The sequence below is a fragment of the Rousettus aegyptiacus genome, unplaced genomic scaffold, assembly GCF_014176215.1.
Source record: "Rousettus aegyptiacus isolate mRouAeg1 unplaced genomic scaffold, mRouAeg1.p scaffold_m13_p_16, whole genome shotgun sequence".
Lineage (NCBI taxonomy): Eukaryota > Metazoa > Chordata > Mammalia > Chiroptera > Pteropodidae > Rousettus > Rousettus aegyptiacus.
Window position 1 is genome coordinate 52,102,300 of NW_023416291.1, and position 26,851 is coordinate 52,129,150.

Here is a 26,851-nt window from a genome sequence, read left to right on the forward strand (position 1 = left end):
TCTGTCTGTCTCTGTCTCTGTCTCTGTCTCTCGCAGCATTTACAATCTTCTGTCCTGCTCCATAATTTGTTTTTTCCTCCCGCCCGCCCCCCGCGGTGCCGTGGGCTCCGGAACGAGGCGTTTTCTCCCCCGGTGCAGCCCAGGCTCCTGCAGCACGGCCACCGCAGCACGGCCGTCACTGTCACCACGGGCAGCCCGAACATATCCACCTCTCCCCTCCTCCCTCCCACATTAACCGGAATTCGTCTGTGAGGAAGACCTGCCCTCCGCCAGCGTCTCGTTTATTAATTCAATTCTTTATGGCGATTCGGACATTTATTTCATTCTCCGGGTTGTAACCCAACGCTATCATTTATCTTGTTCAAGTTTTTCCAGCTCTGGCCATTGGGAGTGGCTTGGGTTTGTGTCCTGGGCCTGTTCTACAAACCTGTATCTTCGAGTGAGTATTTCCCCATTTTGTGGCCACGTGAGATGCTCCACATCCATCCCGTGTTTTTCCTGCCCCAGGCACAAAATTAACGATTTCTCCCGGGAGCGCTTGCTCCTGCGTTCGGAGAAAGGTCTTGAGAGCCGACGGCAGACGCCCGGTGTGGCCGCTGCTCCCGGGGCATCGTGGCTCCCACGTCAACACGTGAGCCACGCTCGCTCCCGTGATCAGGTGCCGTCCGCCTGCAGGTCTCTGTCAGCAAACACACCCTCGTGCTCCCCGCCCCGCTCGCGGTTCGTCCCGGCTTCCGGCCCCTCGGCCTGCTTGCGAGTCCCTCCTCCGGTTCCGGGGCACGTGGCTCCGGCATCTTCAGTTTGCAGCGGCCGCCGGCTCGGCCGGGCCTCTGTGTCCTGCCAGTGGCGTCCAGACCTGTTCACCAGAGTGGCACAGCTCGGCGCCTTTTCCTCCCGCCTCTGCCTGGCTCGCAGCTCGGCCGGTTTGCAGGCTCCGTCTGCTCTCCGTTCGGGGGACCCCGCGACATCCCGGTCGACTTGAATTAGTTGTGGTGTGAGGAGCGTGAAACGAGACCATGCTTCTAAGTCAGAGTGAGGCGCCCCGCTCGCCCCTGCTGGCTGTTCCCGCCCCCCATGGCGGCCCCTGTGGGTAGCTGGCCACCTTAGTCCTCGGGACCTAACCGGCGGGACCCGGTCTTAGAGAACCATCGGCTGGGCCCTGGGCCGAGCCCCACGGGTGCTGACGGGACCGAGGCCTCGTCCTCGTGCTCGTGGGGCTCGGGGGGCTCGGGGGGCCAGGCAGCTGTGGCACAGGGCGTCCGTGGTGGGTGAGGAAGCTGGTTCCTCGTTCCCGGAACCCGTGACTTCAGCTTTGCAGAAGTAATTAAGGGTCTCGAGACCGAGAGCATCCTGGACTCTTCGTGTGGGCCCCCAATCCAACGACTGGCGTCCTAGAGAAAGGCTGAGGGACACTGGAGACGGCCGCGTAAAGCCTGGGGCCGAGGGCGAAGGGCCAGACACAAGCCAAGGGACCCCTGGGGCCGGCGGGGGCTGGAAGAGGCGGGAAGGAGCCTCTCCCGGAGCTTCGGAGGGGGCGCAGCCCTGCGACCCCTGATCTGGGACTTCTGGCCTCCAGGACGGAGAGAATAAATGTCTGCCGTTTTAAGCCACATGTGGGGACGACAGGGCAGTGTCGGGGGGCGGGCGGGGGCCAGTAAGCGGGGCCCATGCCACAGAATCGAGGCTCGAGCGCCCAGTCTGCACCCACAGCGTGGGCTCTGTTAACGGGAGAGGGGCCATGCTGGTCTGGAGGCCCCTCCCCGCCCCAGGCAGCTGCTGGGAGGGGGGCCGTCCGGCCCTGGCCGGCGAGCAGCAGGGTGGACGCCGCGCCGAGGACGCCGGGCAGCCGGACGGTCACTCTTCCCGGCCGCGCTGCCGCCGGCTGCCGTCACCCCACGCACTGCCCAGTAACAGAGCGAAAACCATGAGTGAATCTGATCATAAACGACGCTGCCCGGGGCGGGCACCAGCTCTCCAAGGCGAGTCGCGCCCTCGGCTTCAGCAGGGCGAGGGGGCCCCAGGGGTGGCGGGGAGAAGACTCGTGGATTTCCGCACCATCGTGACAGCCGTGAACGTGGCCACGGGGCTTAGAACCAGGACTCGTGGCCTGCAGAGGCCAGGGGAGGTCCCGAGTCACTGCCCGTCTCTGCACCAGCCCTCCGGGGCACCCGCCTCCCTCGGGGCGGCAGCCAGGTCCGCCCCGCAGCCCTGCACGCCCCGCCCGGCCCGGCCCACTCTGCTCCAGCCACAGTGCGAGCTGCGCTGGCCTCCTGCCTCGGGGCCTGGGCGCGGGCTGCCCCCCACCGTCCCCATGGCTGGCGCTCGCCCCCTTCAGGACTCCCGCGTCAGCTGGGGCGCCGCCCCGCCCCGCCCTTCAGGCCGGAGCTGGCGCCCTGCGCACCGTTGCCGTCCGCCCGCCCCACCGGCCCCAGCGCCCCGACGGCGGGGACCGGGCCTGCCCCAGCGCGGCCGCTCCCCGGTCCTTGCTGGACGAGTGACACTCACGACCACGGGGGGCCGAGCCTCATCCCATGCCCCACGCACGCCCACCCCTCGGACGTCACGGGAACCGGGCAGAGGCGAAGAGGGCCGCGGGGGAGGGAGGCCACTGGCTCTGGACGAGAGAGCGGCCAAAGCAGGCAGGGATCCGCCGCCGCGGCCACCTCTACCGCCAGCCTGCCCCAGAGGGGGGCCCGAGGTCCGTGCCGACACGAGATGCCTGCATCCAGCTCGGGAAGGCGGCTGGGGGCCGGGCCGAGGGGCAGGCCGCGTGCGCCCAGCCCTGCCCGCCGGGGGGCCCCCAGTCTGTCCCGCCCCAACGGTCACCCCTGGCGGGCCCTGAGGCCCCGTCCCCCAGCACGGCTCAGAAATGAAGACACGCCGACACAGGCCTGTAACGCAGTGCTCACGAGCCTTTAATTCGGTATGAACCCAGAGGCAGGGCATCAGGCAGAAATACAGCGCGTCCTCAGTCTCGGGTGGGGAAGAGCCAGGGTGGGTGGGTTCCCGTTCTCGCACACGGACACAGACAGGCCTGTGGGGACGCGGGTCTCCCCTTCGCTGCGCCGCGCACGGCCTGTCTGCACACGTCGCCCCGTAACGCACAGGGGCGCGGCCCAGACACCCCGCCACGGGGCCGGCGACCCCGCGGACCCTGCGGACCCGGAGGGCTGCAGGGCATCCGCCTCCTTTTCAGTCTCTTTACAATATAAATAGCATTTCAAACTACATATGAACACAGTGACAGCACCGCCAGGCGGGGTGCTGCATGCAGAGGGCGACCCCCACGCTGCGGCTGGCTCCCCGCGGTGCCTCCCAGCCCCGCCCACTCTGGGCACCTGCCCCCTCCCCCCACCAAGGAAATGGAAGGTTCTCGGCTCATTTACCTTCTCTTCATTTTCCTTAAATAGTTCTCTCTGGCCTGGCAACCGTTAAAACACTTTTTAAAAAATTTTTAAAATAATTTTTATACAAGCAAATTATGCTCCCGATTCCCCTGCAGGCGGGAGCAGAGGGCGGGGGTGGAGAGCGGGAAGGATGAGCGGGGCCGCCTCCCGCCCGACCCGAGCTGCGTGACAGGCGCCTCTCCCCCAGACAGAAGCAGTGCGCTCTCTCTCTCACCCTGTCCCAGACACGTGGATCCAGGCGCCAAACGTGACACAGGACGCTGCCGGTCCCTCGGGGTCCCACAGGGCCATAGCCAAAGTAGGGGCACTGGGGAGGCTGGGGGCACTGGCCTCGCCGAGCAGGAAACAGCGGGACCTGGGCCGCCCAGCCGGCCCGACCCAGCTGCCTGTCCAACACCCTGGGGAGCCGGGCGCCCGCCTGCCCCTGAGGTCGCCAGCTCGTAGAGCTCCCCGCCACCGCGCAGGCCGACAGAGGCCTGGGTGGCGCTGGGGACACTCCGTCACCTGAGGCCTTGGCTGTGGAATGGTTCTCACAGGAGAAGAAGCAAAAGATGGAACAAACCAGAAGAGAGTGTTTATTTTGCAAAGGCTCACAGACAGGAGGCCCGCAGCCCCGTGGCCGGCGCTCGGACCCCGAGGGCACCGTCGGCCGCCTCCTGCCTCTTCTCCCGTCCGGTGCAAAGGAGAAGGGCGCAGGCAGGGACCAAGGAGGCGATGCCCGCTGCGGACCTTCGCGGAGTCGGGGCGGGGAGCGGAGCGGCAGGGTGGCCTGATGGGCCGGCAGCGCTGGGCGCCCCGCCCGAGGCCCCGGCACCTCCCGGCCTCGCCACGCCACGCAGACAGTAAGATTTCAAAACAACAGTCAACGAACAAACAAAAAAATAACGAGATGCTTTTGTCTCCCTCAGCATGTCAAGTCTCGTTTCTGAGAACGTTTTGTTTTGTTTTTAAAGCCACAAATCTAGAAAACAACTTTGGGAATTTTTTTCCTTTTGTTTTCCTTTTTTCTTGCATTTTTTTTTTAAACAATAGGTATTTATAGAAAGAACTTCACAAAGGTGATTTATGTACAGAAGTCACAATCTCAAAGGCTGCTCGGGAGGCAGGCAACACAGTAGCACCTTTTCGAGAAGAAGAGCGGACGTGGTTTACGGGTCTGAGTGGTGGGAGGCGCGAGCCCCGGCCGGCCCCCCAGAGCCTGCATGGCCCTGCTCCCTGAGTCTGGGGCCGCGTGCCGGCGTCCTGCTCGCTCCTGTCCCCACAGAGCACGGAGGTGGCCTCTGGGGGCCAGGGAGGCAAGGACAGAATTCACAGCAAGCCGCCGCCAGGGCCCGCCACCGCCTGCCTTGCTGGGCCAGGGGGCAGCCAGGCGGCCGCTGTCCTAGAAGGGGACCCCACGCCGGCACGGGGCCTGCAGGAGGCTCTCCACGAAGGCCAGGCAGTCCGGGTTCCGCCCCGCGTCCTCGGTGGCACGTGGGGCGCCCACCCGCGGGCGCTTGGCGGCCTTCACCTCCTCTCCGGAGAAGACGCTGTCCTGGGGTGCCACGGTGCTCAGTGACTGCGGGAGGCCAGGGAGCACACGCGTTAGCTGGGGCCCCCGGTCTGGGCCCCCCCCCGACGCTAGGCCGGCGCCCCCCCCCCCCCGTGATGGGCCCAGGGGCGGGGCCTTGGAGGGGTGGGGGCGATGCGTGTGGCTGCCCTCTGCCTGAGGGCAGAGACCCCAGGGGTCGCTCCCGTGAGTATGGCCTACGCTCGGCCCACGCTCGGGGCAGGCTGTCTGGACCAGGAGGCTGGTCGCACCGGATGCTAGGTCTGCTGGCGCCTTGATCTGGGACTTGCAGCCCCCAGAACTCTGAGAAATAACCTCTGGTTCACAAGGCCTGGTCTGTGTTCGGTCACAGCAGCCCGAACACGCAGAAATAGGGGCTCCCCTTGGACACGTGGCTGAGGCAAATGCCCACCCTTCTGGGAGCCAAGGACACTGCCCCTCAGCCAACGACCTTACGAGAGGGAGCCAGTCACTGGAGACGGCCCCTCAGTGCCCCTTCCCCGTGCGGACCCTGATCCTGTGTGCCAGGCAGTCTTGACATGCCCGTCACGGGCCCCCCGGGAGGGCAGGCGGCGGCTGGTCTGTCCCGGTCTGTCCCGGTCTGTGGCGCAGACGGGTGGCCAGGGTACAGCTGTGCCACAGGGAGGGGGCAGCCTATTCCTCTGCCTGGCAACCCGTCCTCCCCAGGAGACCCGGCGTCGGAGGGCAGCTGTGCCGCCCCCGCCAGCTCCTGCTTTGAGCTCATTCACCAGGACCAGAGCCACCTGCTCCCCGAAATCTGCTCTTTGGATTAAACACGGGAGAAAGAAAACGGCCATGAGGAAAGGCGGCCGCTCCCCACCCCCGGGACCCTTGTTCCCTTGGAAGGGGGAGCTTTGCGCACACGCTTCTCTGCACGGCCGACCCGGAGCTCGGATGTGCTCGGGCGCTGGGTGCACGCGTGCGCCTGGCGAGGCCAGACAGCACGGGCTTGTCCCTTCCTCCCCAGGCTGTCACAGGTCACAGCAAACCCAACCCCGCCTGCCGCGGCCCAGGCCCAGGCCCTGACCTGCTCCCCGGGCACTGCCCTCAGCCGCCCCCCCGCAGGAGACACCCCAAGGCCCTGCTCGGCCACGTACCAGCCGTGACCGGACTCTCTTGGGCAGCTCCTCGTCCAGGGTGAAGATGTCACCGCGCTTGACCGTCAGCTGGGACCCGTCCTCAAACTCCACCTGCAGAGGGGCAGTTCTCAGGGGCGGTGTCGTGGCACCGCTGGCTCGCCCCATCCTCGCCAAGGTCCCCCACCCCCGGTCGCCACCGCTGGCCCGCCGAGAGGGATGCTGGTCCTGCTGGCTCCCGTCCTCGCTCCCGGAGCAAGGGCAGGGAGAGGGATGCGAGAAAGAGCGGCAGAGGGACCTGGCAGCAGGGGAGCGGGCGTGTGGCCCAGGGGCGGCCGGCGCCAGCCCCCCGCGGCGCCACACTGGTCCACGCCCTCCCTTCTGCAGTCACGGGAAGAACCTGACAACCGCCGTGACCAAAGAGGAAAACCAGAGGCGCCCCCCCCCCGCCGCCTGCACGTCAAGACGCGCGCGGCGGCAGGCTTCATGTTGCGTGTATTTGCCACACACAGAAAATCAGGAAAACAGCTCTAACGGGGAAAGTTTCAGGTGACCAGAGGCCCCGTCCCCTCAAAATGCAAGGAGCCCCAACCTTCTGCGTTAGGCAGGTCCATGGCGCCCCTGTGTCCCCACCTGGAAGACAGGGCCCCACCCACCTGATAGATGTGACTGGTCACAGAGGAAATGAACTTGGCCTTGTAGATGTTGCCGTCCGTCCACCGCAATTCAACGAACTCCCCCTCGGGCGGGGGCCCCAGCCGGGCGCAGTCTCGGCTCTGTGGGGGCGGGAGGCGGCGGGGTGAGGTGGAGGCCCCCGGGCAGCCGCACTGCCTGCGCGTCAGCTGCAACGAGGCCCCCGCTGCACGAGGGGCCAGCGCTGCGCTCGGCCCAGGGCTCGGGGAGCGGGGCCACCGTACCCCCTGGGGGCCGCCCTGGCTTCGGCTCATCTAGACTGACAGTACCTTCCGCACTGTTTCTGCAGAAACAGGCGGTACTTCCCCTGCAGGGGGCCTAGGGTCTGGACCTGTCCGGTGGGGCCGCAGGGGACCCGCATGAGGGACTGGGCTACCTCCCGGCTGCCTGGTGGCAGCCCCCACCCCACACCCGCCCACGGCTCACGGTGATGCTCTCCGGGTACAGGTTGTCACTATAGGACCCGTCATCAAAGTTCACTTCGTAGAAGGTCTGCATGGTGGTGCCGATGACGCGGCACCGGTAGTAAAGCCCGTTGCGATTCTTGGTGATGACCACCTGGCCCAAGGACACCGCCCTCAGGAACTGGACCTGGGCAGAGGGCAGAGGGCAGAGGGACGCGTCAGTGCGCAGGTGGCGGGAGCAGGGCTGGGGACTCCGGTGTGGGCTCCGGGCGGCGGGGCCGGGGGGCGGGGCCGGGGACTCACGGTGTGGGCCGCGGCCTTGTGCTTGAAGCAGGTGATGGAGACGACGTAGGGCCAGTCGTCCGGCTCCATGGGCACGCCGGCGGCGTGGGCGCAGGTCACGTGGAAGGACGTGGAGCAGTGCTCGCAGGAGCACTGGATGCAGGCGCCGACCACCTTCTTCATCCGCTTCCGGCAGTACACGCATTTCTGGGGGGCGCGGAGAGGAACTGTGGATCTGGCCGGTGACTGACCGGGGCACTGTGAGCCCCTACTGGACCCCCGGGACTGTCTCCTGGGAGTGACCCCCGAGACCCAGGGCTGGGAGGCACCCTGGGGAGGGCCTGGGGGGCCTGCTGGGCCGGGAATCCTGACGCAGCGGAGAGCCCCCCAAACCGCCCCGGGCTGGGTCTCCAGGCTTGCCGCCTCGGCCTGTGGTTCCCCTATCCCCTAGGAACGCTTGTAGGATTCTTCTAGACCCAGGCCCTCTGCAGAGCTGCCTGACGCAGGCGCCGAAGAACCGCACACCAGAACGTGGCCCGGCACCACGTGGGGAGGCGCCAGCCCTCACCGCAGCGTGGCCGGACCCAGCGAGAGACAGGCCAGACACGGGCTACACGGCGTGAGTCCGTCTATGTGAAAGGCCCAAACAGGCGCGTCCACGGAGACAGGAAGCGGGCGAGCGGGCGCCTGGAGCGGGGGAGGGGACGGGGCTTCTCTCCGGGGCGGTGGGAAAGTTTCAGAGTCAGACAGGGGAGACCGCTGCCTAATTCTGGACATACGAAAAGCGACTCCGCTGCTTGCTCTGAAGCCGCGAACGCCGCCTCGGTTCTGAGCGGAGGCGCTGCGGACCAGCCGCCGAGTGAGAAGGGGAGCCCGCAGGAGGCCTTCCGCCCCCGGGGAGGTCCACGTGGAAGGACGGCCCGTTGCCCGGGGCAACCTGCTCCTGCGGCATCAGCATCCAGGGCCACCCCGCCCCCAGCTCAGCCGTCGCCAGGCCCCACCCCCGAGCATTTAACACGCGGCCAGATGCGCAGAGCGGCCGAGGGCGCTGCGGGAGCCGCTGAGCCCGATCGATGGCAATGAGAGCTCATTACTGAGCTGTCGATGGGATACCCGACTCCCGCCAGCCTGCGGGGCGGGCGCCGGCACAAGCTCCGGACAGCGTGAGCCCTCGATTCTGGCCTCCAAGAGTAGAGGCGTGCACAGGGGCCCCGAGGCCCTGGGGAGGGCGGTCCCTCGAGGCCAGCAGGGCCCACGGTCTCGCACACGCCACCTGCCTCACCACTGAGGCTCAGGAGAAAGCTGACAGCCGGGGCTGAGGCTCGATACAACTCATTTCCCAGGTGGCTGGCAGCTCACTGTCCTGAGTTTCTGCATCATGAGGAATGTGGGCCAGGCCCCACTGTACCGTTTGTCGGGATACCAGCGCAGGCCGCGTCCTGGGTCTGGTTTTTCCGGGACCCATCCCAGTCAGGTGCAGGGAGTGAGCGCAGGGCTCAGGCCAGCAGACGGATGGGGCCAGCCCCCACTCACCAGGATGCCCCGAACACCTGCAGCCCGTGGCCAGGGAGTCCTGGGGATAGATGGATGGACCATGACCAGGAGGGACTGTCCCCAAGCCTGCGGCCTGTGATCCTGGGAAGGTGGGCTGGCAGCTGGGCAAGCAGGAGTTAACCGCCGGCTTCCTGCACGGCCCCATTAGGCAGTACAAGCGAGCCTCATGTAAAAGGATTTTTAATTCATCGTTACAAGTGCAGGTAATGAAGAGGCTGCAAGCTGGAAATGTCAGATGATCCATAAAGCGTCTGGAGGGAGGATGGATCACGGCTGCGTGCCGCACCGTCACTCCGCCTGAATGATGAAGCCCTTTGCGGCTGCCCTCCCCTGCAGGCCGCCAGCCGCTTCCTGGCCGCCCATCTGCGCCTGGCGGTCCACGGCTACGGCCCCGGTCCCCCGCAGGCTCCTGCCAGCCTGCCCAGGCCTGCCCGGTGGTGCCACGGCTGTGGGCTCGAGGTGGGCGTCTGTCCCTTCCCACAGGGCTTCCCACCAGGCCACTGCCACAGCCCCAGTTCTCTGCTCCCGGCCCTCAGAGACCCTGCAGGGGCGTCAACACCCCAGCACCACCCAGGCAGCTGGGAAACAAACTGTCCAGGAAAAGCGGCCAGGACATTGTCGAGCACCCTGGCCAAGGGCCCAGCCACCTGGCGAAGGGCGACAGGCTCCGTCAGAGCTGCCACCCCCACGCCTGCGTGGGGACACATCCTCAGCGGGCTGCCCCACACACAGCCGTGATGACCCCGAGAGCAGGTGCTGGCCTCAGGCAGCACGACCAGTGCCGTGTGGCGAGGCCGGGTTCCCGCGCGCGGGGCGGACGGCTGGGGCAGAGCGATCAGGGCTCCGTCCAGAACCACGCAGCTGACAGGTGGCCAAGCTGGGAACGGAAGCCGGTGCTTGCTCATGGTTACACTCTGCCATGCCGCCTGCACCCCCAGGCTCCCCAGGGGGACCGTGACCAGCGAGAGCGCCCCGCCTGGGACAGCCACCTGCTCCTTGGAGGGGAAGCTCAACATGCACCGAGAGGGGCCGACAGCTCGACAGAAAGCACACGACCTGACCTAAAAACGGGCGGAAGACCTGAACAGACGTCCTTCCAAAGACGACACACAGGTGGCCAGCGGGCACAGGGAAAGGGGCTCAACGGTGCTGATGTTCAGGGAGACGCCAGTCAAGCCACGATGGGTGTCACCTCAGGCGATCGCCGAGACGACAGGAGGGAGTGGGGGCCAGGCCAGTCGCCCTCCTGCGCTGCCGGCATGTACAGCCCCACAGGCGCCATGGGAAGCGGTGTGGGGCGCCTCAAAACAGCGAGCACAGAGCTGCCCTACGACCCAGCAATCCTGCCTCTGGGACTCCACCTGAGGAAATCCAAAACGCTAAGTCGCAAAGGTATCTGCACCCCCGCGCTCACTGCAGCTCTACAGAGCCAGGACGCAGAGGGAACCCAGGTGTCCCGACGGGTGGACGGCTACGGAAGATGCTGTCCATCCCCGCAGCGGGACGTCAGCCAGCCACGAGGGACAGGGACGGCCCACCACGGCGACAGCTCGGAAGGACCTGGAGGCCGCTGCTCAGTGCGAGAAACCAGACGCGGGACAAATGCTGCGGGGGGCCACCGAGACGAGGCCCTGACGGCGGACTCAGAAGCAAGATGAGGGCGGGGGCCCGGGGAGTCGCTGGGGCAGGTGCACGGCCCCCCGACACACGCCGACTGAGCTCCAGAGCTGTCCACCTGACAATCCGCTCAGAGGGGCGACCTCACGCTCAGAGCTTTTACCACGAGTTTTTGAGACAGGCCGGGTCAGGACTGGCCGCTGGTCCCCGTGCAAAGTGCGCAAAGAACGTCACCACACAGCGACGGGGGGCCAGGGGCCCACTGTGCCCGCGAGGGGGACTTGCTTTTCCCAGGACCTCTGCGCTTTCTGACTGTGGTACCTCTGGGACCTATTCGAGAAGCATCAGGTTTGGTGCGGCTGAAACCGGTGGCATCTGGCTTCCGGGCGCGACCCTCCACCCTCGGGGCAGGACCCCAGGGGACCTACCAGCTTCCACCGCTGCTCGGGGATGGCGCTGATGTCCACAGGGTGGCGCTCCATCACGTTTAGGAACCGCGCTTCGGGGACGGCGATGGCGCAGATCACGTGGATCCACCTGGGGCGGGGCGGGGTCAGGGGTCAGGGGTCGCCTCCCTGTGTGGGCACTGCCCGTGTCCACCTGTTGCTGCCGGCCGGTCAGGGGTTACGGGACCTCAGGGAACAGTCCGGGCACTCGTCTGCCCCTCCTGCCCCCCCCCCGCCCCGAGACGGAGGCCCTGGGGTGGGCCCTCCACCCACCTCCTGTCGGTGGTCATCTGCAGAGCTCCTCCCCGGAGGTTGCACAGGCAGCACTCCTGCAGGGACCAGACACACGGGTGAGTGGGGCGCGGGGCAGAGCTGTCCCCGCGCTGCCCCGGCCCGGCCCCCGCCCACGGTCCTTACATTTCAAACTAGCAGCCACTGAAGGGTCGGGCCCCACCCCCTCACTGCTGAGGTGACGAAACCGAGACCCACGGAGGCGGGGTCCCCCTTCAGGATGGGCAAGCCCGGGGCCCAGGCCTGGCTCCCACAGGGCCGGCGGCTCCCAGAACACCACCCCAGCCGCAGGGGCGAGTTACCGCGGTCCAGGCGTGGGCCGCACACCGGGAGCACGTCCAGCCTTCGTTGACCAGCTCTGGGCGGATGCCGTAGCAGCCTGAACGACAGTGGAGGGAGGCGTCAGCGGCCACGCCGCCCGCAGCGCCAGGGCCCCCTGGAGTCCAGCTCCCCACGGAGGGAACTGCTTCTGCTGCCCTCGCCACCTCAACCCGGGCTGCCGCCCACGCACGTGAGCAAGGGCTGGAGGCCGAGAGGGCCGCAGGGCACCCCTCGCAGACGCCCCCGCCTGCCGCCCCCAGGCTCTGCTCAGCTGGGACCCTGGGAAAGGGACCATCGAGTTCTGGGGCGTGCGAAGTGGGCCTTGAGGACACTGGAGTTTGGAGCGGCGGGGCTGGGCGGGCCAGCCAAGTGCCCGGCAAAAGTGCTACTTCTGAAACCACGTCAGGGGTTCTGAGTCATCAAGGTGGTTTGCTGTGGAATGTGGTCACGGTTCAGAAACGGGGAGAGGACACAGGGAAGGTGGGTGAAGGGAGGGTCACGTCCTAGAGTGATGGGGCTCAGAAAGGTGGCTCTGACCCCACAGAGGCCCCAGGGACAGCAAGGTGCTCTAGAGCCTGTACTTGACCGTGCTCCTCCCATGGGCACTCAGTTAAGGTCGGGGCCGGCGAGGGGGAGGTGGCTAGCTCATGAAGCCACCTCTGTGCTGAGTCTCTGCTGCCCCAGCTCAGTGGGTGAGGTCTCGGCCCGCGCCCCGGAGCACAGGCCCCTCCAGAGAGGCCCCCAAGGGATTGTGCAGGAGCACGTCCCACGCCAGACCCACTGGGCCGAGCCAACAGGCTCCCAAGGCAGGAGACAACCTGAGCTCAGGGCAGCCCTTGTGGGGACAGCGGGGGACAGAGAGCAGGGGACAGAGGTCGGGGCTGCGTCCCTCCGTGGGGTGTGCGGCACACAGAGCTCCAGGCCCCGGAATGGCCGCTCCTGGGGTCTCGGTCTCTGGTCACTGCCCTCCGAGACCCCGGGAGAGGAGCCATTCCGTCTGGAGGTCACGGTCCAGCTCCAGGGTCTGGGGGAGGGTGGGCACTGACAGCAGAAACAACAGGGCCCTGGACACCCCAGAATGTCACCTCCACCGCCAACGTTAAAAGCGCCCTAGCGGCTGATGGGCACCTTCTCCCTGCCCACCGCCTCCCAGGCCCCGGAGGACACAAGTGTCGGGAGGGAGGCCACCGAGAAGGCCCGCCTCGCCTCGGGGGAGGGTGGGGCCAAGACCCCGCTCCACGACACCAGGTCCTGCGACGGCCCAGAGGGAAGGGCTCCCCAAACACAGACGCGTGGGTAGGCGGGCGTCCCTGTGGGGTGGGGGTGCCGCCCCCGCAGACCGCACGGCCCGCCCCCAGCCTGGGCCCCTTCGCGGCGGACCCGCACTCACTGGCGTGGACCTGCAGGCAGCACTTGGCACAGGCGATCAGCAGGCTGGTCCCGTCGTCGCCGATGGAGAAGTTGGCGGGCAGCGGCTCCGTGTTCTCGGCGCTGGAGGTGAAGCACATCTCGGGGATCAGTGGCCGCGTCTTCTGGCCGCTTTTGGAAGGTGGCGTGGAGGGGCCCTCCCCGAGCGAGGACGGGGGAGCCTCCTTCTCCATCTGCAGAGCCTGCAAAGGGGACCGCCTGACATCGCCGCACCAGGCCACGCGGGGCCTTCCCTGCCACTCACGACCCTCTGCCTGTCCCTTCCCTGCCCGCCCCGGCCCGGCCCTGCGTCTCAGACCCAGGCTGGGGACAGCAGGTCTGACCAGGCCTCCTGGAAGAGGTGGCAGATGAGCAGCCTCAAAAAATGAACTAAAATCTGTCAGCAAAGTAGAGGGTTGGCTGGGTCGGTAGGAGAACTTGGGGACATCACAGAGCGACCTGCTGCTATGTGGGGGAGAGGTCACAGCCAAGGAAGGCCGTGGGGCGTGCAGCCAGGACGTGAGTCTCCGGCCGGGGAGCGCGTGGCTGGAGTGGCCTCCCACACGCCTGTTCTGGCCACGGTGGGCGCCGGCAGGAAGGACAGGGGGCCTGCGGGGAGGAAAAGCCCGGAAGGCAGGCCGTGGCCAGATGGGGGGAGGGGCTGGGAGCAGAAAACGAGATTACGAGGGAGACGGGGCAGGGCCTGGTGGCTGACGGCACAGGATAGGGTGCAGGGAGAGGCCAGGCGGAATTCCCGCCTGGGGCCCAAGGGGCAGAGGCGTGCCCGGCCCGGCCTGGACAGAGTCCGGCACGCTGGGAGCCCGGCTCAGTGCTGGTGTCCCGCAGGGCCGCACAGGTCTGTGCCTGGCCCCGGGCTGCCCCTGGGACTCAGGCGGTCACCGGCCACCCCCTCGGCCCACAATGCTGAGGAGCTTCCCTAGGGACAGTGGTCTGTGACCCCCCCACCCCTCTGTCAAGAGGCCATTTTTATGTCCACTGACAAGTCCCCCTCAGATAAAACACACACACGGGGCCCTGTCCCTCCAGCACGCTGCACCGGGCGCTTCCCCGTCACACTGTGGCTGCCTGGCCCCACCTGTCCCACCCCGTCCTCCGGCCACTCAGCTGACCCCACTGTGGCCCCTACAGCAAACGGGTTCTCCGTCCAGTCGCCAGCCCCGGTGGAGCCAACGCCGGCACCTGCAGGGCCAGACAGGAGCTGCCGGGCCGCGGGCTGACCTGGCTGTACGGGTAGAAGAGGGTGCAGATGGCGCAGTAGGGCTCGGTCAGGGCGGCCGCCGCGTTGAACTTCCTCTCGGCCTGGAAGCTCGCAGCCTTGTTCCTCCACTGCAGGGACAGCAGTGACCTCAAGGCCTCAGGGTCACTCACGTCCTCCTCCCCGGAGAAGGGGAAGGCTTCTAGAGCAGAGCGGGGCGGGGGGGGGGGGCGTGGAGACAAACGTCAGCACGCCTGTGGACCCCCCCTCGCCCTGATGGGGGCTCACCGGGGCAAGCGTTCATGGCAGGTCCCCACTGCCACGGCCCCAGACCTCTGCAGAGTGGCCACCTGGCCACCCCAGCTCAGGGGCCCTTGGTCCCCCCTCTGAGGGCAGGAGGGCTGGCTCAAGCCTCGACAGGTCAGGTGCAGACTCCCGGAGCTCGGTAGAGCCAGGAGAGGACCACGGCTAGGAGTTGGGGAGGGGGCGGCGTCACCCCAAATCCTACTGAGATAAGATGAAAGCCGCTCGTGGGCGTCTCTCCCAACCCCTCCTGTCACCGCTGGCCCCTGCTGGCCTTAGTCACCAGCCCCACCCCCTGACACCCCACTGCTGCGTTTCCTCAGCACCTGAGTGTCAACGCCCGCTGCGGGCCTGCCCTGAAAAGCTGGGTGCTCACTCCTGAGGTCCCAGCCTTCAGAGCGGCTGAGCCAGCAAGGCAGATACAGTGGCCTTTGCAACTGTGAGGCCACCTGAAGAGGCCCTGGCTCATCTGACCCCGAGACCCCTTCCACTCCGGAGAGCTCAGCCCTGTGGTCCATGGTGCTCCCAAAACCCACCTCGCCCTAGCCCTCAAATTAGATTCAGAATGAAAGAAACGTCCCCAAATCCCATGTGCATCTTAAACAGAGAGCGGAAGCAGCAGATGGGACATTGACCCTGCAGCTTCCGCCCACCCAGCAGCCAGCGTTAAAGACGCGCCTTGTCCCCGCCCCGCAGGCTCCAGCCCCCTCAGCCTCTCCAAGGCCCACAGCCAGCTCGGCGGCAGGAAGTCACTTCGGCTGCCACCGGCTGCTCCCAGCCTTGTTACTGGCCAGAGCCCTGTGTGTTGCTAACAACAGCCACCTGCCGGGAGCAATGCAGAGGCTTCGTCACACGAGCAGACGGCTGCCTCCCCACACTCAAGGCAGCACGGAAGTCGCCAGCCGTGGCACAGGGACCACGGAGCCCGGACGCCCTGAACGTGACCCTGGGAATCAGCGAACTCTCAGGCCCTGCGCGGCTCTGCGCCCCTCCGACTCTGAGTCCGTTTCTCAAGCCTCAGCATGGGGGGTGTGGCCACAGTCTGGCCTCACTCGCAGGGGTCGCCAGAGGGGCCGACCCCATGGGGCGCACTGGACTGGGTGTACCTTCTGCTCACGGGCCTGTTCATCTGCTCTCAGACCCAGGGCCCGTGAGAGGATGAGGCAGGATCCCCGCCCAGCAAGGGGCTGAGGGGAACAGAGACTTGGGGCGCTCTTCTGGGGAGACCTGCAGGCTGAGCGGAGGTGGGTGTGGGGCTGTGTCTGAGGGCTGGGCAGTCTGGGACAGACCCTGAGGGCCTGACCTAAGCTGGTGGCAGTGGGGGTGACCACCTGGGGAGGCTCTGGGTGAGGGGATGGGGTACACGTGGCCGGGGCCCGGCAGGCAGGGACGGCGCCCACACTCACCCTCATCGCTGGAGGCCTCCTGCTTGACCACGGACAGTGGCGACCTGGTCGGCGGCTTGCCCAGGGGGTGGCGCCGGCTCTTCTTGATCTCCATCTTCAACTTGGAAAACGTGGACGGTGCCTGAAGCACAGGACAGGAAACGGCTTTGAAACGGGAGCGAAGTCGAGCTTGGCCCTGCCCCGGCTCCCCCAGTTGGGGGTGCAAAGCCCCAGCAAGGGGCAGTGGGGGCCGCTGTGGTTTCTAACCACGTGCGCACTGCTGGCTTCGGTGACGAGCCTCAGGGCCCTGTTGTGAGATGGCACATAGGGACAGGCAGAACCCCCGGGCCGAGACTGTCACGGGCGCCCTACCTGTACCTCGCTGGCTGCCCTCTCCTCCTCGGGCCCCGTCAGCTCCATGGGGGCTGCCACCTGCTCCTTCCAGGTGGGGCCCTTCTGGGCGAAGTGCTCAGAGGCCTGCTGGCAGGCCACTCGGCCCTTGTCGCACGTGGCTGGGCTGGCCCGTGGCACCACGTACAGCATGGGGATGATGGGGCGTGGCTTCAGCTCTGGCTCCTCCCCGGGTGCCTGGGGGGGCACGACGTTGAGGGGAGGCGGCGACAGGGTGCTCTCCTCGGTGGCCGCAGGGCCAGGGGTCAGCCCCGGGGGCCCCGGTGGAGGTGGCGGCACCTCCTCGGTGGGGACCTGGGCCGGTGGGGGTGGTGGCCGCTGGGGCAGAAGCGGGTGGTGGGGGTGCAGGGGGCTGTGGCTCTTCTTCTTCCGGTCACTCTTGGCCTTGACCGGCCGCAGCTTGCCCCGCCCATCCTCTGCGGGGAGAGAGGGGAGACCAGTCAGGGTGAGGCCACACACCCTCCCGTGAGCGCCCTGCCCAGGCAGGAGCTGGCTCGAGGTGGCAGAAAACTCCCTGGCCTTCCCCAAGAGCGCACAGGCGTGGGGCAAGCCCGAGCCTTGGGGCGCCCCACCCCTGCCCCCAGGGGCTGCAGGTGCTCGGAGCGCCTTCTGGAACTGAGGTGAGGTGGGAGAGGTACGTTCTTCCCAAGGGAGGGGAGAGGCAAGATCCACTTGTCAGATTTCTGAGTTCTCTATGTTTCTATAATGAACACACATGACAACTTGTAGAACTTTCTAAAAAAAAGACTCGAACAAGAAATTACATACGAACGGTCACTTGAGAGGGCCCGAAGGGCCTGGAACACCCTTCCGCCCCCACGGGCTGGCATGGGGGGACTTCCCGACAGATGGCGAGGCGGGGTGGAGGCCCAGTGGGGTGTGCCTGCAGTGGCACTCGGGGCTGGGGGTGGGGGGCGGCGTGGTTGGCAGAGTCGTGGCCCTCAGATGTCCAGCCCTAGCTCTGGGACTTGTGGACATGACGGGGTGACGTGGCTTTCCGGAGGGACCGGGGGGACCCCAGGTACCAACAGGGGCCCTTCAGAGCAGAGGCCCTTTCCCAGCGGTGGTCAGAGGACGCTGTGAACGCGGAAGGAGGCTCAGAGAGATGCCGACGGCGGAGGAAGGGGCTCCGAGTCAGGGGCCGGTTCTCCCCGAGCCTCCCGAAGGACCAGCCCCGCCCACACCTGGGTTTAGCCCCATGAGACCCCTCAGGCTTCCGACCTCCAGAACCGTCAGCAAATCAGTGTGGGGGTCACCGGCATGCAGCCCCAGCAGACCCTGCAGGTGGCGGCCTGTGGGAGTCCGGCTGTGCTCAGGGCACGGTGGACTCCGCATCAGGGACCCTGCACTCAAGGACGACAGGCCACAGGGCCCAGAGCACGGCCGGCCCTGGCGTCCCCACCCTTGCCTGCCCTGTCTGGAGAGTGGGCACACTAGCTTAGGCCCCCACCCTCCCGGCCCAGGCTCCCAGGGGACCAAACACTCTGGTCATCTGGGACCAACGGTTTTTTGGACAACCTGGGATGAGTGGTCGTGAGGCCCAGGTACCTGTGCCTGACAGTCCGAGGCTGGGGGCACAGGACAAACGGGGGGCAAGGGTCTGCCCCCGTCCCTGTCCCTGGGAAACCCGTGGCAACAGGAAGCACGACGCGCTCTGGCTGGCGCTGCGCACCCGCGCGGTAGCTCTGGCTATAAAAACCCGTCTACACGTCACCCCCGACCCTCAGCCGAAGGTGATGGAACAAGTGCCCGTGACCTTGGGTGAGGGTTTGTCACTTACACCCTGGTCGGCACTGACCCCCAGAAGGGATCAAACAAGGACCTCCCGGCCAGCAGACGCCCAGCTCGGAGCGCGGGCCGGAGCTGAATCGCCCTGCTCACCCACACGAAGGCCAGGCCCGAGCCACGTCGTGGCCCCCAGGCCCCTCTGTCCCCACTCCGGTCCCCCTGCACGCGGTAGCCCTGCAGCAGCTGCTGGGTCAGCCCACGGTGTCTCTGGCAACCACACCCTGTGTTCTCCAAGAGGCTCCATCAGCTAGGAGGCAAAGGGTGCACTCAACCCCGCCCTCGGGTCCTGAGCCCCGAGCGGTCAGGCCACTCTGACAGGGTGCTCCATGACCGAAGACACCTGCAGTGCCCCCTGCCAGTGGCCTGGGCGCCCCTGCCTCCTCGAGGCTCTGGGAAGCCTCAGGTGGGGTCCCTCGGGCTGCGCACTCCGCAGGGAGACGAGACGGCAACTGCGGGGGGACCGGCCCTCGCCGCCCCCGCTGTGGGAAGGGACAGCGGCTGTGTCCAGCCACGGGAGGGGCCAGCGCTCTGCGAGACGGCCACGGCCACGCAGGCGGGGGGCCCGGCTGTCCCAGCCAGGGGTAGTGCAGCTGCCTTCCCACCGTCAGGGGCAGGCGCAGGGGGCACAGGCCGGGGGACACAGCGGCCGGCCTGCGCAGACCTCCAGGCCTAGTGCCCCAGCGGGCGGCCCAGGGCCCCTCCCCAGGGACACACGAACCACCCCCGCCCCCCATGCAGAGTCCCAGGAGCCTCCACTTCTGCCGCCCCCCCGCCCCCGGGTGCTGTAGGGAGCACCCAGAGTGCAAGAGACGGAGAACGCCTCCCTCTGCAAGCACGAGACGGACACCCTGCTGCTCACTCCTGATGGCACTCGCAGCTTTCGGGGACATCAAGCTGGCGTCACAGGAAGTCTAGAAACCACTTTAAAATCTGCTTGCTCCCCCACGGCGTGTTTGCTGTCACCCCGACCGTGAGCGCTCATTTGATGCGTTCGCAGTTGTCTTCCCGCCAGAGGCGCGACGGACAAGGGCTCTCCGGCAGCGGCAGACACATCCAGCACCCTGAAGGGACCGCTTCCTTTCCACGGGGGCCGGTGTTCCAAGGGACCCCCCACTCCAGCCCCCTTCTTGGGAACGAGGCTGCCGGGGGACAGGGACGGGGCGTCGGGAGCCGGGAGCGGAGCGGCCGCCCAGGCACGGCCCCGCCCTTCCTGGGGTGCACGTGCCTCCTGGCGGCCCACCCTGCAGCTGCGCCACGTGACGCCCCTACCGCCACAGGGGTGCGGTCCCCGGGGCCCCGGGAGCCTGGCGGAGGGGCGGCCGGCGTCCTCCACGTCCCGGCCCCTTTTCTGTGACGTGTGCTTCTGTGTACAAGTCAGGCTCTCTCCAGAAACACGGAAACTCAGGTGGCAAGCTGAGGAGGTTGCCCCCCGAGATCCGGGCCCTTGGTCCAGGGGCACCCCTCAGACAGCTCGTTACCTACGCAGCACCCCGAGCTCGGCCGCCCGACTTACGGAATGTGCAGTTGCTGGTCGTTCCCGTGCCCTGGAGCACACGCCACGTGGGGGTGGGGCCTGGATGGCCACGGGGCTGAGCCCCACGTGCCCCCCCCCATACGGGCGACACTATGTCCCCCGCCTCCAAATTCCTGTGTTGAAGTCCTACCCTCACTGCCTCAGAATGTGGCTTTATTTAGTCACTGCAGATGAGGTCATCAGAGTGGCCCTAATCCAACGTGACAGGCACACTTATAAGACAGGGGCGTTTGGGCAGACGCGGGGCTGGAGGCATGCCACGCGGACGCGAAGACGGCTCGCACGCGCCACGGAGAGAGGCCTCAGGGGGAGCCGGGCCCGCCGACCCCTCGGTCGCGGGCAGCTGGCCTGCCGACCTGCGAGGCCGTGGACTTCTGCTGCTGAAGTCCCCAGCCGGGGCGCTTGCTAGGCAGCCAGAGCAGGCTCGAATGTGTCCTTGACGATCCACTGCCTGGCTTGGCGAGTCTGCTCAACTATAAGTGGGATGGTGACATTCAAGGGTACGTCTGAGAGTCCCCCAGGCAAAGAACGGTGGCCTCCACACGTCCTGCCCGCAGCGGGGCACGCTGTCCGCGCTCCTGCCCTGCGAGTCGGTGGCCAGTCTCCAGACCTCCGACCTCCCTTCTGCCTCTCCCTCCGCCTGCGTCTGGCCCGACACCCGCCACACCTCCCAGAACCCCGGTGAGGCGGGTCGACTGCCTCCACGGGGGCGCAGGTTTCCGCAGCACACGGCTCCGCTATTCAGCAGGTCCTTGCTTGTGAAGAACATCTCTAACTTTCTCCACACAGGCCTTGTTTTGTGTTCGCTGTGCTGCAAGCTGCACCCCTGTCTGACTGCTTGGTGGCAAGTGGCCTCCTGACGACGCTGCTGCCCGCCTGCGGCTGGCCCGCGGGGATGAGACCCGGCTCCTGGGGCACCTGTCCCACCCGAGTGGCCTGATGGCGCCGTCTCCAGACCGCGTCCCACACAGGAGAGCTGCCCGCCCCCCGACAGCAGCGGCGCGGGCTTCCCCTCCAACCAGGCGCCCCTCCCCTCGGGCCTGCTGCCTGGGCTGGGCCGGCCGGCATGCCTGTGAGCACCAGGCACTGCGGTGACGCCCGCCATCCAGGGCGCCAGCACACGATTCACCTAGAAACTCTGCTCTCCCCGGTGAGTGCCTGGGGGACCCTCGGGGTCACGCACCCTTCCAGTGGGAGGACGCAGCCCCACCTAAGTGCCATCCCCTGGGAACACTGCGGGCGTGGGCCTGTCCCCGACTGCACCCACGGACAGTCGCCTCGGACGCTGCATTGTAGCGAGTACACGGCCCCTGTGAGGGGCTCACATGCCCCCAAGACAGAGCCGCGAACACGGAAACTGAGGACCAGAGCAGAGCCCTCTGGTGACCTACGGCCTGTGACCGGGAGCGAGCTGCGTGCAGGCCCCGGGGGAGGGCCTCCACCCTGGAGAGTTGTCTCAGCTGTGAGCTAGGACAAGGAAGCCCGCCACAAAGAGGGGGACACTGGGAAACGTGGGGCTGGGGGCCTCCAAGAGCCCACAGGTTAACACCGCAGGGCTGAGGGCCCCGCGCCGGCGCCCCAGCACGGCCCGCCCAGCTTCTGGCCGCCAGCAGCGGGCATCCTCCACGACGGGGCGGACGCCACCTCTGCTCTGCACGAGACATCTGTGTCTCCCCCAAAGTTCCTATATCGAAACGGAAACCCTAATGGCCTGGCCGTAGGAGGTGGGGCTGCGGGGGCCCGTGAGTGGCGACAGGGCCATGAGGGCTCCCCATGGACTGGGCCGGCACCCTCCCAGCAGGGGCTGCAGAGCCACAGAGAGAAGGCAGCCGCCTGCACCCCGAAAGAGGCCTCACTCACACACGGCCACGCCACCAGCCTGGTCTCGGACCCCGGCCCCAGGAGCGTGGCTGGCTGAGGCCCCCTCTCCTAAGCATCTGGGGGGGGGACGGGCCTTTCATAGTGCCCCAGGATTCACGTTTCAAAGACATGCCCCACCCAGCCAGGAGAGCGCATGAATTCGGGGTTCTTAAAGAGTGGGGACTCGGAGCCACAGCGAACGCTGGCTCTTTCCACTGGCTGCAGGCCCTACAGGAGCTGACGTGGGTGCCCAACCCGGCGCCCCCCAGCCTCCCCGCCCGCCGAGACTCACCTTCTGGCCCCTCTGCCTCCCGGCCCTGCGGCGGGGGCTGCGGGTCCTCCTCCTCATCCTCGGGGTCGGCCTCCTGCATGGCCTCCTCCTTCGCACCACCGCCCACCTCCTCCAGGAGGGCTGCCCCGGCGGGACCCTCCCCTGGCGACTTGGGGTCTTCCGGCTTGGGCTTCTTGGGTTGGCTGCGCTTCCGATGGGACCTGGAGAGCGAGAGTCGTCAGACAGGAGGCGAAGCCGGGAGACGTGGGGACCGGTGGGTGGCTCCTGGGGGGGGGTGCTGGAGGGAGAAGCCTGGGGGCAGGGCGACGGGGATGGTGGGGTGGTCAAGCGCGTGCTGATGGCAGCTGGAGATGGGATGGCGGACGGGGACCGGAGCGGTGGGGAGGGGCGGGCGTGTGGCCGCGACGGAGACAGCGGCTCGGGGAACGCCGGGGCGACGCGTGGAGTGGGGGGTGCACTTACGGCGGCCCCGGCCTCCTGCTCTGCTCTCTCCTCCTCTCTAGGGTGGGCTTCCTCTCCTCCTCAGTCTTTCTCCAGTGTCTGCTTTCTTTCAGACTAATTTGTCTAGAACGTAAACGTCAGGGGGTTTTCCTCTGGCACTCACGTCAGCTCCCTGGGACGCCTCGCCTGAAGGCCTGGCACCTGCATCTGCCGGGCGCCCCGTGCTCCCTGCGCCCCTCTCCACTCAGGAGCTCCTGGCCGGGGGCGGCCCCTCCTCTGCCTGCACCCTCGCCCCGCCTGGCCCACCCCCAGTGCCTGCCTCGAGGACAGGGCCGTGGCCAGAGGTGCCCCAGGACGTGGGCATGGGCATCGATCCCCAGGGAGGATTCAAGCTGAGGCTTAGCTACATCTCCTTGGTGAAAAGGAGGGAGAAAGGAAGCAGCAAAGGGGAGGGGCCTGCGGACTGCGGGGAGGGGGGTGCGGGGGGGGGGCTTTCACACGTAACAGGAGGTGTGCGTGCCTCAGGAGCTTGGACGGATGTGGGCGTGTGCGGACACCCAGCTTTGGGCAGGGCCCTAGTGCCCTCTAGGGGGTGGGGGTGCCCTTCGGGGGGGGGGGTGCCCCGTGGCCAGGGCCCCAGGCCTCATGACCAGCCCCCACCAGGCTTTCACTTCTCCTGCTCAGCAGCCTGAGGGAGCCAGCGTTTCTCCCTCCAGCTGGCTCCCCTCCACCCACGAGTTCTCCACGTGGCCCCAGTGGGGTCACACTCGGACATGGGAAGTCCTGTGGCAGCCACACCTCCACGGACCAGTGGTCACCGAGGAGATGCAGAGCTATCTGGCTGGGGCTGGGCAGGGGCTGGGGGAGGCCACAGGGGCTCCCGATGCCAGGACCCCCAGTTCCCACCTGGGGGTGCCTATGGCAGGCGCCAGACCTGCCGGCTCCCTTGCTGTCTCCCCTACCTGCCCCTGCTCTCTGCCCTAGCTTCTGGGGCGCCTCCTCCTACCTGCCCCGCCACCCTAACTACGGCTGCCCGGTCTTGCGGCTCGGCCAGCTAACTCGGGGGCCCTGGCCTCTGCTGCTCTGTCCCCCCTGAGCCCAGGTGATGCCCACGGGGCACGAGACAAGCCCCACTGGATGTGTGCAGCATGAACCACCTCACGACCAAAGGCGAGAAGCAGGGCGCATTCCAGGGCGGGGGAGCGTCATGGGCAGCGGCATGGCATCACACACAGCATGGCGTGCACGGGTCACTGCGGGGGGGGGGGGGTGGAGCGGGAGGGAGCGGGGGCAGGAGGGGACACAGGAGCCGGGGCAGCCCTGGGGACATTCTCCACACAGCAGAGCCACCGGCGGATCCACGTGGAGCCAAGTGTGGGAACTGCCAGGTGCAGCCCCACAGAGAGACGGGCACATCGCCCCGGGGCCTGGTGGGAGATGCAGCCGGCTTTCGCCACCAGCTGTCACCCAAGGAGGAGCCTCTGTCCAGGCCTGGGAACACTGCAGGGCCACATGTTCAGATGCCCAAAACAAACCCCCATGCTGGCCCCGGGCAGCGCCCAGTAGAGGGGTGTCCCCAACCGACTCACCTGGCTTTGGCTTCTTGCAGCTGCCCGGCCCCTCGGCCCCCTCTTACCCTTTCCCCACTCAACCCTGGAACCAGCCCTGGGGGCCACCTCTCGCCCTGCCCTGCCTGCTCCCAGGGCCGACCAGGGGTGTCCCCGCCGGCACCCTATCTGCCCCAGAGACCCTTACTCGGCCCCCACCACTCTGCGGACCCCCAGCCCTAGTGCCACACCCCTAGCATCAGCTTCCCCAGTGCAGAGACCCCCAAAATGGGTGGAATTAGGTGGACAGACCTGGGCAGAAGGCCGCAGGGGAGGCGCACCGAACACTGTCCTGTGAGGAAACGTGAGAACGAAAACCGGGGAAGGACCTCGGCCGCTCCGCCTCAGCACGGGGGCGGCGCCGCCAGGCACCCCCCGGCCCGCAGGCCGCCCGCCGGCAGGGACAGGACAGGCCTCTTCGGCTGTTTCTTCCCGAAGCCAGTCCCTCGTGGCTCCCTGAGGCTGCTCCCTCTTTCTTTGGTCCCGGCCTCCTCTGCTGAGACACTCGGGACGTGGCCCTGCGCCCCGCCGCGCACCAGCTCCTCTCCCCGCGTCTGCCGCTGCCCTCGGCCGTGGAGAAACTCCCCATTTACACTTTCCTGGTGGGAACTGTCATGCCGCCACGAGCCACGAGCCACGAGCCACGGAGCAGCCCGCACTGCACTCGGCTCGCTCTTCCCGGAGCCAGTCAGGGGCCCCCGCCACTCAGCTTTCCCGGGGATCTCCAGGCTCTGGGTGTGGCCCTCCTATGCAGGGGGTGGGTCGCATACTCCTTGAGGCTGGCAGGGACGCTCCTGATTTGGATTCGGTTTCCTTGATCCCATGTCTTTCGTGGCTGACTCCCTCGTTTGGCTGGAGCACGTCCTCCAGCAGCCTCCTCAGAAAGAAGGGAAACTCCGGGACACTGCGCCTCTACAAAGACCTTCGTTCCTCTTGAGCACTTAGTCGGCAGTCTGGCCAGGTACATACTTCTAGGCTGATAATCATTTCTCTTCTGACTTTTGAAACCCTGTCTCTTCATTAGCTTGGAGCATCATGCTCGCCAAGGCCGATGCCATCTACGTCCCTTGTTCCTTATGGTGCCATCTTTGTTCCAGAAGTTCCGGAGATCTGTTTAACGTACGAGTTGTGAGACCGCAGAGCGCTGTGCTGTGGTGTGTGTGACTTTCGTCCCCTGTGCCAGACTGTTTAATCTGAAAACACAAGTCTTTGAGTCCCAGGAAATGTTTTCTCCTCTTTTCCCGAAACTCTGCCTAAGAGAGGCTGAGCTTCCTCAGTCGAGCCTCTGACCTGTTTCCCAGCTCCGTCCTGCTGTCTGACTCTCTGCCAGGTTTCCCCAAGCTGCCTGCCAATCGTCTCTTAGATTTCCTTTGCTCTCATTTTAAATGTCCAAGAGCCACCTCTTTCCTCGCGAGAGCGGGTTCTTCAGTCGCAAACGCACGGCGCTCCTCCCGCTGACGCCGCGCTCTCCGGGTCCCCTGTCTTGCGCTCTGTCTTGCGCTCGGCGTTTCCTCAGAGGTCCTCGGTGGCGGTGCATGTGCGAGCAGGGCTGGCTGGAGGGGATGGAGAGGGCAGGAGCCCGGCCACTTCGCCGAGGCCCGTGACGTCAGGGTCTGCAGCCTCGCTCTGCTGTGCGCTCGGAGGCCTGGAGAAGACCCTCATGCTCTCCGGCCTCAGGGCTGGGGACGAGGCCTGGGGACGCGCGCTTCCACCGTCCCTCCCCAGGAAGGCTCCTCCCTCCTGCCCAGGTTCGCCCTGCCGGGCAACAGGGCCACATCTCATGCTGAGATACGGCGTGGGGCGGGGGTACAAGCCCAGCAGCCCCTCATGCCTGCCTCGGTCCCCGGCCCGGGAGGCGGGTGTCCCAGAAGCCTCGGCCTTCCTGGGCGTCCTTGGCACGAAGCAGCCGCCCCGACCACAGGTTCATGGACTAGAGATTGCAGAGTCAGGTATCACCCGCCCGGCCTTCCCTGCTGCTCAGCTGTCATGGCCCCATCCTCCATTCTTTGTCACTCACATATGGTCATCTTAGTGGCATTTCAGGAGAAGATACATGTACACTTGTCAGGTTTAATAAGATGTTATCTGGTTAAGTTTATACAAACCAAATATTGAGATGGAGTCCAAATACCTGTACTGACACTTCCAAGCTAAAAGCAGGTGTCCTGGGGACCACAGGTGGCAGGAGGGAGAGAGTGGGGGACTCCCTTTAGGTTGCTGCCCTGTGCGGTGGGCTCAGAGTGGCTTCAGGCCTGGTCGCCAAGGGGCCAAGAGCACTCAGCCTCTCTACATCCTAAGACGGGGCTGTCGGCTTTCCAGGGACCAGCTGTCGCCCAGGACTCCTGACTGCACAGGGAGGTTCGGGGCAGCCAGGGCTGTGTGCTAAGGTGCGGCCCCAGGGGCGGGGGTCAGGAGGCTGCGGGCCATGCACCCTGGTCTCTCCTCCCCTTGGGGAGCCTCAGGACACAAGCCCCGCTAGGTACCAGCTCTCCCAGGCCCCACAGGCCAGTAGGAGTGTAGCCTTCAGAGGCTTTAGCCTTCAAGACGGTGCACAGCGCGCTCTAGAAAAGAAGCATTCAGGGAGCGTTCGGTGAGTCACCAGGGCGACAAGCTCCTCAGGACCTGGCAGGCCCAGAGGTTGCAGGGCCAGCTCCTGAGCGGCCAGGAGCTGTGTCTGTGCGGAAGGCCTCCGGACTGCGGCAGGGCGCGGTGACGTCAGAGGGGCCGTGGTATCCGGCCAGCTCGGGCCCTGCGAAGGGTCAGGGGCATTGAGGGGATGCGGGGGGCTGCCCCGTGCCCTCATTTCCACAGTGATCTCCGCATGGTGGGGGAGAGGCGCTGCCGGTGAGTGAGCAGGGCCGGGGGCTCTCGGCCACGCTCAGCCGGTGGCCTCCACTGTGGGCAACTGGAGGTCACGACCCGTGGAGCCAGCAGGGGCTGGGGTGC

The 26,851-nt window shown here is 66.7% G+C and overlaps 1 protein-coding gene across 6 annotated transcripts in view; it reads right to left on the bottom strand.

Annotated features, from left to right (window-relative positions):
- Window positions 1-2,892: 2,892 nt before the first annotated feature.
- KDM4B (lysine demethylase 4B) overlaps window positions 2,893-26,851 on the bottom strand; it is a 104,057-nt gene continuing 80,098 nt past the window's right edge. For 4 of the 6 annotated variants that reach the window (XM_036234065.1, XM_036234068.1, XM_036234067.1 and 1 more), the window contains exons 11-24: window positions 22,320-22,421; window positions 21,858-22,057; window positions 16,345-16,799; window positions 15,994-16,114; window positions 14,308-14,486; window positions 13,052-13,271; window positions 11,643-11,719; window positions 11,323-11,378; window positions 11,032-11,140; window positions 7,454-7,639; window positions 7,173-7,337; window positions 6,710-6,829; window positions 6,075-6,167; window positions 2,893-4,965 (exon numbers count right to left, since the gene is read on the bottom strand). In XM_036234065.1, coding sequence (XP_036089958.1) covers window positions 4,789-4,965; window positions 6,075-6,167; window positions 6,710-6,829; window positions 7,173-7,337; window positions 7,454-7,639; window positions 11,032-11,140; window positions 11,323-11,378; window positions 11,643-11,719; window positions 13,052-13,271; window positions 14,308-14,486; window positions 15,994-16,114; window positions 16,345-16,799; window positions 21,858-22,057; window positions 22,320-22,421 — 2,260 coding nt within the window. In that variant the 3' untranslated portion in view covers window positions 2,893-4,788. Of the gene's footprint in view, window positions 4,966-6,074; window positions 6,168-6,709; window positions 6,830-7,172; window positions 7,338-7,453; window positions 7,640-8,458; window positions 9,006-11,031; window positions 11,141-11,322; window positions 11,379-11,642; window positions 11,720-13,051; window positions 13,272-14,307; window positions 14,487-15,993; window positions 16,115-16,344; window positions 16,800-21,857; window positions 22,058-22,319; window positions 22,422-26,851 lie in introns of those variants that run through there. The other 2 variants (XM_036234070.1, XM_036234071.1) reach the window with 2 other exon arrangements.